General features: G+C 43.0%; 1 protein-coding gene across 5 annotated transcripts in view; it reads left to right on the forward strand.

The window, feature by feature from the left end:
* Positions 1-16409, forward strand: part of AGBL2 (AGBL carboxypeptidase 2) — a 59947-nt gene that overhangs the window by 1063 nt on the left and 42475 nt on the right. For 2 of the 5 annotated variants that reach the window (XM_053561761.1, XM_053561763.1), the window contains one exon: positions 71-134. In XM_053561761.1, coding sequence (XP_053417736.1) covers positions 71-134 — 64 coding nt within the window. Of the gene's footprint in view, positions 1-70; positions 135-2301; positions 2437-5313; positions 5368-6702; positions 6889-10923; positions 11032-16409 lie in introns of all 5 variants that reach the window. The other 3 variants (XM_053561759.1, XM_053561758.1, XM_053561760.1) reach the window with 3 other exon arrangements.

Raw genomic sequence — 16409 nt, forward strand, 5'->3', positions numbered from 1 at the left:
TGTGTACTTTTCAAGGGTTTATTGTTGTCTCAAAGGACTATTCTGATAGAGTTGGCCTTTCCTTAAACAGGCTCATCCTGATCCCTATGAAGACTTTATGTACCATCACCTTCGGTATTATGGCTACTTTAAAGGTAATATGTGTTCTTACCTAACATCACCTTTCCTGGGGTCTTAAAGTGAATTGTTTCATTTACTGGTTGCTATTTTTTTGTTTCAGTTTGGCTGGGGCTGGGTTTGAACCCACCACCCTCAGTATATGGGGCCAGCGCCCAACCTACCTTTTTTTTTTTTTCCAGCTGGCCAAGTTTTTAGTGTTGATTTTATCTTTGCTTGCTTCAGCAGCACATATACTAAAATTGGAACGGTGTTTATCTCTAACAAGCTCATTAAACTTTCTTATTAACTACTATAGGCCTCCTCCCCCATCTACGGGGGATATATTCCAAGACTCCCAGTGAATAGCTGAAACCACACATAGTATTGAATTTAATTACTGTCAGAACAAGGTTCAGTTCATATTTTCCATCCATAAATTTCCTTCTCTACCTTAACACTAAGTACACTATGGCCTTAACTTTTGCAGTTTGCATTGTGACAATAACACTAGCACAGATTTTTTTTTCGTTCTTCACAATTGCATGGACAGAAGATTCATTCTTATTGCAGGACTTAGCAACCTCACCAGACAATTTTTTTCCTTAGGTCAAGAACTTTTACCTTTTCACTTAAGGAAGCAGTTTATGGTGTCTCTTTGGCATATCTGAATTGCCAGCATCTCTACTACTGCATTTTGAGGCTATTATTAAGTAAAATAAGGGTTACTTGAACATAAGCACTATGATACCAGCCAATCTGATAACAGCGACAGGTACTAAGTAACTCACAGGCAGATAGCACATATATTATAGATGTGCTGGACAAAAGGGTGATGTACAGACAGCAAATGGCTTGCAGTAAAAACAAACTTTTAAGAATTGCTTATTTCTGGACCTTTCCATTTACTTTTCAGACCACAGTTGACCCCACAGTTTTTTTCTGAAACTGCAGAAAACGAAACCATGGTTAAGAGAGAACCACTGGGCTCAGCACCTGTGGCTCAAACGGCTGAGCCATACACCTGAACCTGGTGGGTTCAAATCCAGCCCGGGATGGCCAAACAACGACAGCTGCAACAAAAAATTAGCCAGGCGTTGTGAGGAGCCTGTAGTCCCAGCTACTTGAGAGGCAGAAGCAAGAGAATCGCCTAAGCCCAAGAGCTGGAGGTTGCTGTGAGCTGTGATGCTACGGCACTCTACCAAAGGGCAACAAAGTGAGACTCTGTCTCTAAAAAAAAAGGAGTAGGGTGCTGGCCTCATATGCTGGAGGTGGCGGGTTCAAACCCAGCCCCTGCCAAAAACTGCAAAAAAAAAGTGTATCTGGGTGTGGAGGGGACTTTATTTATTTGTTTATTGTTATTTATTTTTATTATTTTTTTGAAACTGTCTCACTTTGTCAGGAGGGGACCTTTAGTTTCTTTTCTTCTGTAGTGGTTAATTTTTCCTGATTATTTGATGAGATTTCTCAGGTGGAGGTCTTAAGACAATTGCTTTTCTTTTGGAAAGAAGTTTCCTTAGATAAGGAAATTTCAGAGAGAGTCCTCCTTCCCTGCTCTTGGAGTGGTGGGGAAACAGGAGAGGTCTAAAAGTCCTTTAGGAGGCATTTTCTTTTTTCTTTTCTTTTTTTTTTTTTCCGAGACAGTTTTACTATGTTGTCCTTGGTAGAGTGCCATTGGTATCACAGCCCACAGCAACCTCAAACTCTTGGTTTAAGTGATTCTCTTGTTTCAGCCTCCCAAGTAGCTGGGACAACAGGTGCCCAGCTATTTTTTTTGTTGTAGTTGTCGTTGTTTAGCAAGCCTGGGCTTGGGTTCAAAACCACTATCCCAGGTGTACGTGGCCAGCCACCCCAACCACTGAGCTACAGGCGCCGAGCCTAGGAGGCATTTTCTAAGGCCTTCCCATTTTAGTTCAAAGCATTCAGGCATGCCAAAGCTACCAGGTCTTTGTGTCTCCCAAGTCCTTTCTTGTTCCCTTACACCATGCTGTTGCTTAGGTCTTCCTGCTTACTCTCGTTTCCTCAGTTGTAAAATGGGGATAATTAATGCCTAACAGAAGTTGAAATGTGAAAGCCCTTTGAAAAGTGGCACATGCTCATTGCAAAGGCCTGTGGTAGTGAGTGGTGATTTAGGTAGTAGTGGTTTGGTATTAACCTAGATGTTAAGATGTGATGAGCAACTTTAATAAAACTGCTTATTCTTAGGGCAGAGAGGCAGTTTACCAGACCCTGCTACACATCAGCATGTTTGGAAGAATAAACCTCGATACCTGGTGAATAGCTCTTTGGGGGAAAGAGATGATTTTATATCAGACACCCTGCAAAAAGAGAAGCTTCTATGTGAGTAATATATCAGTATGTGTGACACTCCTCTCCCCAAGAGTCTCACTGCCTAATAACTCCTATGGGAATTCAGGAGAATGTAGCCTAACAGAGAACAGGCCAGAGGAGCAGCAGAAGAGACTGGTCAGGGTGAGATGGCTGGCTCAGGAGCCAGCTGACCTCCCCTTCAGTTTTCCCTGGTCCAATTTACTGACACTCAAAATTCAATTAGAAAGAAACAACTCCTAGCACTGAGCCGCCCACAGGGTATTCTATACACAATCTCTTTGATTTTTGTTTGTTTGTTTGTTTAATAATACATATTAGAAGAATTTACCTCATTCTTTATGAGACACAATCTCACTCTGTCACCTGGGCTAGAGGGCAGTGGCACAATCATAGCTCATTGCAACTTCAAACTTCTGTGCTCAAGTGATTCTTTTACCTCCATCTCCCAAGTAGCTGGGACTACAGGTGTGTGCCAGGCCTGGCTAATTTTTTTTTGGTAGAGCCAGGGTCACACTATTGCCCGGGCTGGTCTTGAACTCCTGGGTTCAAGCGTTCCTTCTAGCTCAGTCTCCTGTGTAGGCAGGCTTTACCTCATTCTTTTTATTTTCTTATTTTTATTTTTTTTACAGACAGTCTCACTTTGTTGCCCTCTGTAGAGTCCTATGCCGTCACAGCTCACAGCAACCTCCAGCTCTTGGGCTTAGGTGATGCTCTTGCCTCAGCCTCCCGTGTAGCTGGGACTACAGCGCCCACCACAACACCCAGCTATTTTTGTTGCAGTTTGGCTGGTTCGAACCCACCACCCTCAGTATATGGGGCCGGTGCCCTACTCACTGAGCCACAGGCACCACCCACCTCATTCAGTTTTTGTTGTTGTTGTTGTTGCAGTTTGGCCGGGCATGGGTTTGAACCCACCATCCTCGGTTTATGGGGCCAGCGCCCTTCTCACTGAGCCACAGGTGCCGCCCACCTCATTCTTTTTAAAGGCATCTATTCCTGGCAGCGCCTGTGGCTCAGTTAATAGGGCGCCAGCCCCATATGCCGAGGGTGGCGGGTTCAAACCCAGCCCCGGCCAAACTGCAACAACAACAAAAAAATAGCTGGGCGTTGTGGCGGGCGCCTGTAGTCCCAGCTGCTCGGGAGGCTGAGGCAAGAGAATCGCGTAAGCCCAAGAGTTAGAGGTTGCTGTGAGCCATGTGACGCCGCGGCACTCTACCCGAGGGCGGTACAGTGACACTGTGTCTCTACAAAAAAAAAAAACAAACAAATAAAGGCATCTATTCCATCTCATTAATTAGGCACAATTATTTAAACTTCCCTTTCGATGGATGCTTTGTTCCACTTTCTTGTTATTCGAACATTGCTACATAAGCATCTTTATATGTAATGAGTATATGCATATTGATGAATTTTTTCTTAGAATATAAAAGTATGGCTCAGCACCAATGGCTCAAATAGCTAAGGTCCCAGCCACGTACGCCTGAGTTGGCAGGTTCGAATCTGGCCCGGGCTCGCCAAACAACGACAGCTGTAACAAAAAATAGCCGGGCATTGTGGCAGGTGCCTGTAATCCCAGTTACTTGGGAGGCAGAGACAGAAGAATCACTTGAGCCCAAGAGTTGGAGGTTGCTATGAGCTGTGATGCCTCGGCACTTTACCCAGGGCGACAGCTTGAGGCTCTGTCTCAAAAAAAAAAAAAAAAAAAAAATCTGCCCTGCAGATGCAGGTTCACTTGCAAAACCCCTCTGTCTTTTTTGAGATGAAAGGCCATCTCCCAGCCAGCCCAAACTTCAGACCACTGTTGCTAAATTTTGATTTGTTAGAATTATTATCAGCCGGGCGGCACCTGTGGCTCAAGGAGTAGGGTGCCGGTCCCATATGCCGGAGGTGGCGGGTTCAAACCCAGCCCCGGCCAAAAGAGACAAAAAAAAGAATTATTATCAGCCATGTTAACTCATTAATGTGTATTCATAAATTTGCTTTTAAAGTTGTTTTTGGATTTGTTATTAGTAGAGTTTGTATTTTCTTTTTTTTTTTTTTTTGTAGAGACAGAGTCTCACTTTATGGCCCTTGGTAGAGTGCCGTGGCCTCACACAGCTCACAGCAACCTCCAACTTCTGGGCTTAAGCAATTCTCTTGCCTCAGCCTCCCGAGTAGCTGGGACTACAGGCGCCCGCCACAACGCCCGGCTATTTTTTGGTTGCAGTTTGGCCGGGGCCGGGCTTGAACCCGCCACCCTCGGTATATGGGACCAGCGCCTTACCGACTGAGCCACAGGCGCCGCCCCCGAGTTTGTATTTTCTTGCAATTAAATTTATAAAATGTCAAAAAATATATATAAAAGTATAAGTGTATTTTATATTAGAGAAAGGGAAGATAGGGGAAGAGATGAGAGAGCAGAGAATGGGGGGGAGAGAGAGAAAGATGGTGTTTATGAACTTTTTGAGAAAGTATTTAAGATAAATTCTTAGCTATGGGATTGCTAGATCCAAGAATTGTGTCTATTATAAATTGTATTAGATGCTATCAAACTGTTCTGGACAGGTTCAGAAAGGTTGCATCAATTTGCCCTCTTAACAGCAGGTTTTGTTTACTTATACCTTTGCCAGGATGATTGTGAAGACATACATGTCTTTCCTATCCATTAGGTAAAACTGGTATTTCTTTATCAGTTTGATTTATATTTCTTTAGTTATGAGTAATTTTCAAATGTTTATTGCCTTCTTCTTCTTTTCTCCCATTGAAGTGTGGGGAAAAGATTTACATATATAATAATACAGGGCCCCATCATGGGCATGGGAAGTGAGAAGGGATGGGGACAGTGGGCAGAAAAAAAAAAGAAAGACAAAAATCCCTAGGACAAACTGTACCTCCTCTTCTTTCCAGGGTCTACCTATTTATCTTCAACTGGGCACAAACAGATAGAAGCTGTAAGCAGAGGTATTTCATGTCCTTCCAGACCAGAAAATTTAAGTTTCTTTTTTTTTTTTTTTAAATTTAAGTTTCTTTATGGGAATATGTCTTCACGACCCAAACCAAAAATTACCAGACAAGCCTGGAATTCATGTCTAATGGGCACTGAGGGACTGTCAGCGTTTAGTTCCCCTTTTTGTTTGCATTTTTTTCTTTCTTCCTCTCATATGCTTTCTTTTTCTGTCTCCCAAAAAGTCTTTCTTTTCCTCTTTTGTCTCATTCTTTCTTTCCCAAGAGATGTCCTTCCTCTGTTCTGCCTCTTCTCACTCCTGTTCTCCCCTTCTCCTTTCTATCCTCTTTGTTTTATAAGTCTCTATCCTTTAGTTATATTATGGAGCTAAAATTTAATTTGTAGAATATTTCACTGTAGTTAATAACATTTTATGTATTTTTTCTAAAATGCTAATTTTCCTCTCGTCGATCTCTAAACAAAAAAATAAAATACATTAAGTAATTTTTTATTCATTGTAACCCACCATTGAAATTTCTTAGACTTATTAACTTTAATTTTTAAAAAGCTTCTAACATACTCTAAACCTTTACATTTATATATTGAATGGACATGCAGAATCTTAATATTTTATAATTCTGAATCTGTCGTTCTGGACTAAATTTCCTTCTTGAACAGCAGTTCTCAACCTGTGGGTTGTGACCCCTTTGTAACAATAAAAATACAGCATGGAGGTGGCACCTGTGGCTCAAGGAGTAGGGCGCTGGCCCCATATGCCAGAAGTGGTGGGTTCAAACCTGGCCCCGGCCAAAAACTGCAAAAGAAAAAAAGAAAATACATCACAGTATTAGGAAGGTTGAGAATCACTGTTCTTTGTTTTGTTTTGTTTTGTTTTTGAGACAGAGCCTCAAGCTGTCATCCTGGGTAGAGTGTCATGGTATCACAGCTCACAGCAACTTCCAACTTAAGCAATTCTCTTGCCTCAGCCTCCCAAGCAGCTTAAGCGATTCTTTGAGCTTAGGCAATTCTCTTGCCTCAGCCTCCCAAGCAGCTGGGACTATAGGCACCCGCCCCAACACCTAGCTGTTTTTTGGTTGCAGCCGGCATTGTCGTTTGGTGGGCCCAGGCTGGTTCAAACCCTCCAGCTCCGGTGTATGTGGCTGGCGCCTTAGCCGCTTGAGCCACAGGTGCTGAGCCAGAACCACTGTTCTTGAAGGAAAGGCATGTCATAGAATTGTATATCTATACTGACATTTTAATATAGTGCTTACATTTATTTCATTGTTATAAATGAGTTAAAGTTCCCAAGGAGGAAAAGAAAGATGTTCACTTATTCCCTTTCCCTTTGGCAGATTCACTTATGCTGAGTTCACCAATTCTTAGAACCAGACAGCTTCTTTATGATGAGTTAGACAGAGTATACCCACGTCTTCGAGAACCTCAAGAGCTCTTTGGCTTTTTCTCTACCAGCGGGCCACTGCAGGCTCCAAGATGGCCAATAGAATGTGAGGTCATCAAGGAAAACGTTCATCATATTGGTAATGTGACTTGTGTGTGGTAGTCTTGCTATTCTGCCAGACCTTAGAATTTTAAGTGCTGTGTGCTAAAGGCAAGACAGAGTCAACATCAGTCAACTCACTCTGAAAAAACTAAACTTTGGGAAACTGATATATACTCATCAAAGTAAAATTACACTAATGTATAAACTAGAATGCTTCTGAATTTTTCAGAAAGGGACGATACATTCCTAGAGGCTAAAATATATAAATATTTAAACTTGTTTTCTATATTATTCCTATCTCAGTATTATTGATGAGTTGTAATTTTACCAGCCTTGGTATAATTGATGAAGGCCATATATGCCAGAATAGTTTTTACTGTCTTTAATTATATTTTGAGTTCGTTGGAGTTTTTTTTTTTTTTTTTTTTTAAATAGAGGCAGAGTCTCACTTTATCGTCCTTGGTGGAATGCCATGGCATCACAGCTCACAGCAACCTCCAACTCCTGGGCTTAGGCGATTCTCTTGCCTCGTCTCCTGAGTAGCTGGGACTACAGGCACCCGCCACAACACCCAGCTATTTTTTTTATTGCAGTTTGGCCAGGGCCGGGTTCGAACCCACCACCTTCCATATATGGGGCCGGCGCCCTACCCACTGAGCCACAGGCGCTGCCCAAGTGGAGACATTTTTATGACATTGCTGATCATACCTGTGAACTCCTGGTGCAAGTACAGTCTTTTGCATCCATTTTATGAGGCATTTACAGAAGTGGGTTGCATTGAAAAGCAGGGACTTTTCTAATTACCGGAAAATTTACGTCTACCCAACATAATATCTCTGCTTTAGACTACTGTATAAACAACTGAATCTTTCTTATTTTCTCACTCCCTTCTTAAAATATTCATTCAGTACCTATGTAATTGCATTTACCGTATGCTAAATACAGTTCTTGGTGCGAGAGGTAATAGTGATGAACAAGTGGGAGAATCCAGAATTCATCAATTAGTTGGGGAAATTATTTTACCAGGCAATTGCATAGAGCTTGGTCCCTGGGGGAACACCTAGCCCAGCTTAGACATCAGCATGATGGGTATCCAAAAGGAGCTGACATGTGATCTGAGATCTAAAGAATGAGTAGAGGCCGGGCAAGGTGGCTCCCGCCTGTAAACCTAACACTCTGGGAGGCCGAGGCAGCTGGATTGCCCTGAGCTCACAGGTTTGAGTCCAGCCTGAGCCAGAACAAGACCCCATCTCTAAAAATAGCTGGGCGTGATGGCGGGTGCCTGTAGTCCCAGCTACTAGGGAGGCTGAGGCAAGAAAATTGCTTAAGTCCAAGAGTTGGAGGTTGCTGTGAGCTATGATGCCATGGCACTCTACTGAGGGTGACAAAGTGAGACTGTCTCAAAAAAAGAAAAAGAATGAGTAGAAATGTCCCAAATGAGAGTCAAAAGTATTCCAGTTACAGGAAACAGTAAAAGAGTACCACGTGTTTGGTAACCATGAAACACTGAGCATGAGAGACAAGAGATGGGAATGAAAATTTAGGGAGGGGCTCAGTGTTCTGTGCTGGGGACAGTGCTGCTCTTGGGGATTTGGAAAAGGGGGACCAGGGCATTTTGAGTTGGTACAATGACTGGGAAGAGTCCTAAGATATCTGCTCCTACCCTGTGTAGTTTTTAGATAAAAGTACAAGTTTATCTGGCCAGACAATAGGATTTTGCTATTCCCTATACAAAATAGTAGAATTAGACCAAGAGAGAATTCCTGTGACCCGATTAGGGATTCAGTTTGAAAAGCAAAAAATAAAAGTGGCAAATTGTAATTTAATAACCAAGTTATTTTAGTGGCAATCCACTAAACCACAAGATCTTTCAAAAAAGCAGCTTTTGAAAAAATTTCAAGGAGAGGCTGGACATAGTGGATTATGCCTGCAATACTAAGAGACTCAGGGAGGATGACTTGAGCTTAGGAGTTTAAGACCAGCCTGACCAAGAGGTAGATCCTGGCCAGGCGCAGTGGCTCATGCCTATAATCCTAACAGTCTGGGAAGCCAAGATGGGTAGATTGCCTGAGCTTAGGAGTTCAAGACCAGCCTGAGCTGGAGTGAGATCCATTTTTTTTTTGTGGAGACAATCTCACTTTATCACCCTCAGTAGAATGCCGTGGCATCACACAGCTCACAGCAACCTCCAACTCCTGGGCTTAGGTGATTTTCTTGCCTCAGCCTCCCAAGTAGCTGGGACTACAGGTGCCCGCCACAATGCCCGGCCATTTTTTTGTTGCAGTTTGGCCGGGGCCAGGTTTGAACCCGCCACCCTCAATGTATGGGGCCAGCGCCCTACCCACTGAGCCACAGGCGCTGCCCAGTGAAACCCATTTCTAAAAATAGCTGGGTATTGTAGTGGGTGCCGGTAGTCCCAGCTACTTAGGAGGCTGAGGCAAGAGGGTCACTTGAGCCCCAAAGTTTGAGGTTGCTGTGAGCTATGACGCCATGGTACTCTACTGAGGGAGACAGAGTGAGTCTGTAGCTGGGTGTTGTGGCAGGTGCCTGTAGTCCCAGTTACATGGGAGACTGAGGCAGGAGGATCACTTCAGCCCCAGGGTTTGAGGTTGCTATGAACTAGGCTGATGCCTTAGCACTCTAGCCTGAGGCATCAGAGTGAGACTCTGTCTCCAAAAAAAAATTTACATATATATTTTAAGGAAACTTAATAACAAGCACCTTACCATTTAAATTGTCAAAGCTTTACTTATCATTTTATGTAACTTTTAAGAAAACAAATAAGCATCTTTTACTGAGTTGTGTCTTTACATGCCCTTGGCTTTCATCTCTGGCTACTGTAGTTAAAATGATACTGACAAGTTGCTGAAGTCCTATGAAAGAAATTTTTTTGAGACAGAGTCTCACTTTGTCACTCTCGGTAGAATGCCATAGCATCATAGCGCACAGCAACCTCAAATCTTGGGCTCAAGCGGTCCTTCTTGCTTCAGCCTCCAGAGTAGCTGGGACTATAAGTATCCACCACAGCTCCCGGTTATTTCTTTTCTATTTTTAGTAGAGAAAGGGGTCTCACTTTTGATCAGGCTGGTCTCAAATCCTGAGCTCCGGTGATCCTCCCATTCCAGACTCCCAGAGTGCTAGGATTCTAGGCAGGATTCACCACTCCCAACCTGAAAGAAATCTTTTTTAATTCAGTGCTAATCAAAAAGCCTTGTTTCCTCTGAAACAATTAATAGACTTGTTCCTCTGTGGTAAAAAAAGTAATTGTCAGCTACATATTTTCCTATGTAGCTGTCAATATTTTCCTGACTTTAAGGAAAATCAGGACCACATTTTTTTTTTCACATTTTGAAGAGCTATTGTAGTAGCTATATTGACTTTCTTGGCTTATTTTTAAGTCTTATGTTTATAGTTTATTTAATCATATGTACTTTTTATTAAAAGTCTCTTTATAATCCTTTTTTTTTTTTTTTTGAGACAGAGTCTCACTTTGTCACCCTCAGTAGAGTGCTGTAGCATCATAGTTCACAGCAACCTCCAAATCCTGGGCTCAAGCAATTCTCTTGCCTTAGCCTCCTAAGAAGCTGGGACTACAGGTGCCCACCACAACACCCAGCTATTTTTAGAGATGAGGTCTCACTCTGGCTCAGGCTAATCTCAAACTTGTGAGCTCAGGCAACCCACCTGCCCCGGCCCTCAGAGTGCTAGGATTATAGGTGTGAGCCACCTCACCCAGCCCTCTTTATAGTCTTTGTAGAAAGAAGCAATACATAATTTACAAACAACCTGAAAACTTAGGGTGGGAATTTGTTTTGATTCAACCAAACTAGCTATTTTAATAATTATTATTTTAGTTGTATATCAGTTCTGATAGTGCCTTTTATCTTATTTATTTATTTATTTTTATTAGTGCCTATAAGAAATTTAGGAGAATTCCATCTGATTACCATTTCCAGTGATCTCAATGAAACCACTCAGAGTTATCATTAAAGTTCAAGTAGAAAACATGATAATATAGTGACATCTTCTTTTATGTTATTTATTTTGTACTTTTTAAAATGTCTCCTTTCAGAATGGGTTCCACCTCAACCAGAATATTTCTATCAACCTACAGGAAATGAAAAGGTACCAGAAATTGTAGGAGAGGAAAAAGGCAAAATTGTCTATCAATTAGATTCAGGTATTGTCATTACATTGAACAATGAGTGGTTAATTGTGACACAGTTATAATAAATGTATTTTCTTAGATAAAGGTGATTTGAAAAATCTATGCTTTAGTGATAAACTGTCTTTTCCAGACCAACCTAAATGGGATCCCTGATACCAGTCATGATCAGTCAATTTTTTTAATTTATTTATTTGGAGACAGAGTCTCACTGTGTTGCCTTGGGTAGAGTGCTGTGGTGTCACAGCTCACAGCAACCTCAAACTCTTGGGCTTAAGTGAGTCTTTTGCCTCAGTCTCCCAAGTAGCTGGGACTACAGGCACCCACCACAATGCCCGGCAATTTTTTTGTTGTAGTTATTGTTGTTTAGCAGGCCCTGCCGGGTTTGAACCCGCCAGCCCCAGTGTATGTGGCCAGAGCCCTAAGTACTGAGCTATAGGCACCAAGCTGAAAATGACAGTTTCTTAATAGTTCTAAGTCCATTTTAGAGTTTATTCCTTGTTATTCCCCTTCCTGAAAATCAAATGTTGTATCAACCTGGGAAGCTTACTCTTCTTTTTACTACCTTCTATATGTACTTTAGTGAGTACCTTTTTTTTTTTTTTTTTTTTTTTTTGAGACAGAGTCTCACTATGTCACCCTCAGTAGAGTGTTGTTGCGTCACAGCTCAACAGCAACCTCAAACTCTTGGGCTTAAGCGATTCTCTTGCCTCAGGCTCCCAAGTACTACAAGGACTACGGGCACCCACCACAACGCCCAGCTATTTTTGTTGCTGTTGTTTAGTAGGCCTGGGCTGGGTTGGAACCCGCCAGACTTGGTGTATGTGGCCGGCCCTATAACCACTGAGCTATGGGTGCCTCCCTAGTGAGTACTTTTTTGAATGTACATGTAGTATATGGTTTCCTGAATTGAGTTGTGGACTTCTACAGGTAGAATCTATGCCTTTTGTAAAATATAATACAGAACACTATGCCCCAAAAGAACAACAAAATACATATTCTTTTCAAAGGCACCTGTTTGATCCCCCAGGATAGACTATATGCTAGGCCATAATGCAAGTCTCTTTTTTTTGAGACAGACCCTCATTCTATTGCCCTGCATAGAGTGCTGTGGTGTCATAACTCACAGCAACCTCAAACTCTTGGGCTCAAATGGTCCTCTTGCTTCCGCCTCCCAATAACTAGGACTATAGGCACCCCCCACAATGACTAGCTAGTTTTCTTTTATATTTTATTTTATTTTATTTATCTATTTGTTTAATAGCTGTGCTGAGAATGAGCCACATGTGGTTGGTGCGCTAAGACACGCACTGCCTGTGTAACTAGTGAAGCTGAGGGATGACGCCTACACACCACGCTGCTCTGCGAGATTCGCTTTTTGGCGGGTTTTAACAGTGAGAAACGGACCCATGTCTACGTGCGCGTGCACGCGGCATTCTCTGCCTGAGATCCGGGGACTTTCCCCTAGAACAAGGAACCAGTCCCCCGTGCGTAGCCTAGGAAACCCACCTTCAGCACTACCCTTTTTTTTTTTCTATTTTTAGTAGAGATGGGGACTTGTCTTGTCAGACTGATCTTGAACTCCTTAACTCAAGCAATCCACCCAACTCAGCCTCCCAGAGGGTTAGGATTACAGGTATGAGCACCACACCAGGCTTAGCAAGTCTTAATACATTAACAGCGTTGAAATCATACAAAGTACATTCTCTGACCACAACAAAATTGAGATGTGAACAATAGAATGAGAATAAACAATATTCCTACAAATATTAGGAAATTGAACAACATTGGCTTGGCACTTGAAGCTCAGTGGTTAGGGTGCTGGCCACATACACCGGGGCTGGTGGGTTCTCGCCCAGCCTGAGCCTACTAAACAACAATGACAACCACAACAAAAAAATAGCAGGGTACTGTGGTGCACATCTGTAGTCCCAGCCTCTTGGGAGGCTGAGGCAAGAGAATCGCTTAAGCCCAAGAGTTTGAGGTTGATGTAAGCTGTGACACGATAGCATTCTACCGAGGGCAATATAGTGAGTCTCTCTCTCAAAAAAAAAAAAAAAAAATTGAACAACACATTTCTTCTTATTATTATTATTATTATTATTTTTTTTGCAGTTTATGGTTGGGGCTGGATTTGAACCTGCCACCTCCAGCATATGGGGCTGGTGCCCTACTCCTTTGACACAGTGTCTCATGCCTATAATCCTAACAGTTTGGGAGGCGGAGGCAGGTGGATTGTTTGAGCTCAGGAGTTCGAAACCAGCCTGAGCAAGAGCGAGACCCCCATCTCAAAAAAAAAATAGCCATGTGGCTGGGTGCAGTGGCTCACACCTGTAATCTCAGCACTGTGGGAGGCTGAGGAGGGAGAATTGCTTGAGCTCAGGAGTTTGAGACTTGCCTGAGCAAGAGTGAAACCCCGACTCATGAAAAAAATGGAAAAACCCAGCCAGGTGAGGTAGCGAGCGCGGCTTCCAAAGGCTGAAGCAGTGGGATGCCCACAGCCCAGTCTGAGGTTGCAGTGAGCTATGACGCCATTACACTCTGCTCAGGGGCATAGGGTGGGACTCTGTCTAAACAACAACAACAAAAAAAGCCAGGCATTGTTGCAGGTGCCTGCAGTCCCAACTACTGGGGAGGCTGAAGCAAGAGGATCTCCTGAGCCTAAGAGTTTGAGGTTGCTGTGAGCTATAACACCATGGCACTCTACCAAGAGTGACAAGGTGAGACATTGTCACAAAAATTAAAAAATTAAAAAACAAAGAAATTGAATTAGTAATAAGAATCTTCTCACAGTGGCTGGGTGAGGTGGCTCACGCTTATAATCCTAGCACTCTGAGAGGCCGAGGCAGGTGGATTGCTTGAGCTCATGAGTTCAAGATCAGGCTGAGCAAAAGTGAGACCTCCATCTCTACTAAAAATAGAAAGACTGAGGCAAGAGGATCGTTTAAGCCCAAGAGTTGGAGGTTGCTGTGAGCTATGATGTCATGGCACTCCACCCAGGGCAACAGTTTGAGACTCTGTCTCAAAAACAAAAACTTGCCACAAAGAAAACTCAAGCCCAGGGTGGCGCCTGTGGCTCAGTGAGTAGGGCGCCAGCCCCATATACCAAGGTAGTGGGTTCAAACCCGGCCCTGGCCAAACTACAACAAAAACTAGCCAGGAGTTATGGTGGGCGCCTATGATCCCAGCTACTCGGGAGGCTGAGGCAAGAGAATCAATCATCTAAGCCCAGGATTTGGAGGTTGCTGTGAGCTGTGATGGCACGGCACTGTACCAAGGGTGACATAGTAAAACTGTCTCAAAAAATAGAAAACTCAAGCCCTGATGATTTTGCAGGGTTTGTTTGAAATCTGTCACACATTTAGAGATGAATTAGTACCAAATGTTCACCAACTCTGACAACAGAAGAGGAAGAAAAGTTTCCCCCTCTTTTATGAAACCTGTATTACCCTTTTTTGAAACCAAAGCCAGGCAAAGACATCACAAGAAAATGGCAAGATTATATCGCTAATGAATATAAATGCAAAAAATCCTCTACAAGGTTGACTTCAGACCTAATCTAGTAACATATAAAAGATAATTATAGCTGAGTGAGATGGCTCATGCCTGTTATCCTAGCTGTCTGGGAGGCCGAGGTGGGTGGATTGCCTGAGCTTAGGAGTTGGAGACCTGCCTATGCAAGAGCAAGACTCCACGTCTATGAAAACAGAAAAAATAGCCAGGCATTGTGATGGGTGCCTGTAGTCCCAGCTATTAGGAGGCTGAGGCAAGAGGATTGCTTAAGCCCAAGAGTTTGTGGCTACTGTGAGCTATGGCATCATGACACTATACCCAGGGTTACTATGTGAGACTCTATCTCAACAACAACAACAAAAGAATATACATTGTGACCAAGTGGAATTTATACTTGAGATGCAAAATTGTTTCAACATCTGAAATCAGTTATTAAATGCAATTTGTTTTCTTAAGATAACATCTCATTATGTTGTCCTCAGTAGAGTGCTGTGGCGCCATAGCTCACAGCAACCTCAAACTCCTGGGCTTAAGTAATCCTCTTGCCTCAGCTTCCCAAGTAGCTGGGACTACAGGCACCTGCCACAAAACCTGGTTAGTTTTTCTGTTTTATTTTATTTTATATATTTTTTGAGACAGAGCCTTAAGCTGTCACCCTGGGAAGAGTGCTGTGGCATCACAGCTTATAACAACCTCCAACTCCTGGGCTCAAGCAATTCTTTTGCCTCTGCCTCCCAAGTACCTGGGACTACAGGTGCCCGCCACAACGCTGGGCTATTTTTTCATTGCAGCCGTCATAGTTGTTTGGTGGGCCCGGGCTGGATTCAAACCTGCCAGCTCAGGTGTATGTGGCTAGCACCTTAGCCACTTGAGCCACAGGTGCCAAGCCATAGTTTTCTGTTTTAGTAGAGACTGGGTCTGGCTCTTGCTCAGGCTGGTCTCAAACTTCTAAGCTCAAGCAATCTACCTGCCTTAACCTCCCAAAGTGCTGGGATTACAGGCATGAGCCTTTGCACCTGGCTATGAAATACATTTTAATAGAATAAAAGACAAAAACCATGTGGCACAGTAAAGGCATTTGATAGAAATGGCAGAGTAAGAGCTCCAAAAATCAGTCCCTCTATAGAAGCAGCCATTAACCTGGGAAAAGCTAAAAGAATCCATCTTTTCAGGCAGCGCCTGTGGCTCAGTGAGTAGGGCGCTGGCCCCATACATCGAGGGTGGTGGGTTTGAACCCAGCCCCAGCTAAACTGCACCAAAAAAATAACCAGGTGTTGTGGCAGGAGCCTGTAGTACCAGCTGTTCGGGAGGCTGAGGCAAGAGAATCACTTAAGTCCAAGAGTTGAGGTTGCTGTGAGCTGTGACGCCATGCACTCTACTGAGAGCAACAAAGTGAGACTCTGTCTCTAAAAAAAAAAATTCCCCTAAATCAGCCAGTCGAGGTGGCTCAAGACTGTAAGAGAGAATCATCGCTTAAGCCCAAGAGTTTTGAGGTTGATGTCAGCTGTGATGCCATAGCACTCTACCGAGGGTGACAAAGTAAGACTCTATCTCTAAAAAAAAAAAAAAAAAGAATCAATCTTTTCAGAATGCTAGAATCAAATTATAAACAGCAACTGAGAGAAATGCTTAGTGAAGAAACAAACTGCAAAAAAGAGAAGGTTGGAGCTGGTTGTATGCAGTAAAGCACCCTTATAGTTTCAGGACTGCTTGTACCCAAAGAGTTCAAGGTAAGCCTGGGCAATAGACTCCATCTCAAAAAAACAAAAAAACGAACAAACAAAAAAAAAGACTTTATCTCAAAAACAAAAAAATTGCAAAAGAGAAAGTGGCATTTTTGCTAACTCACCTAGCTTTCCCCATTCTTCAGCTCTGCAGAG

The sequence above is a fragment of the Nycticebus coucang genome, chromosome 14, assembly GCF_027406575.1.
Source record: "Nycticebus coucang isolate mNycCou1 chromosome 14, mNycCou1.pri, whole genome shotgun sequence".
NCBI classification, from domain to species: Eukaryota; Metazoa; Chordata; class Mammalia; order Primates; family Lorisidae; genus Nycticebus; species Nycticebus coucang.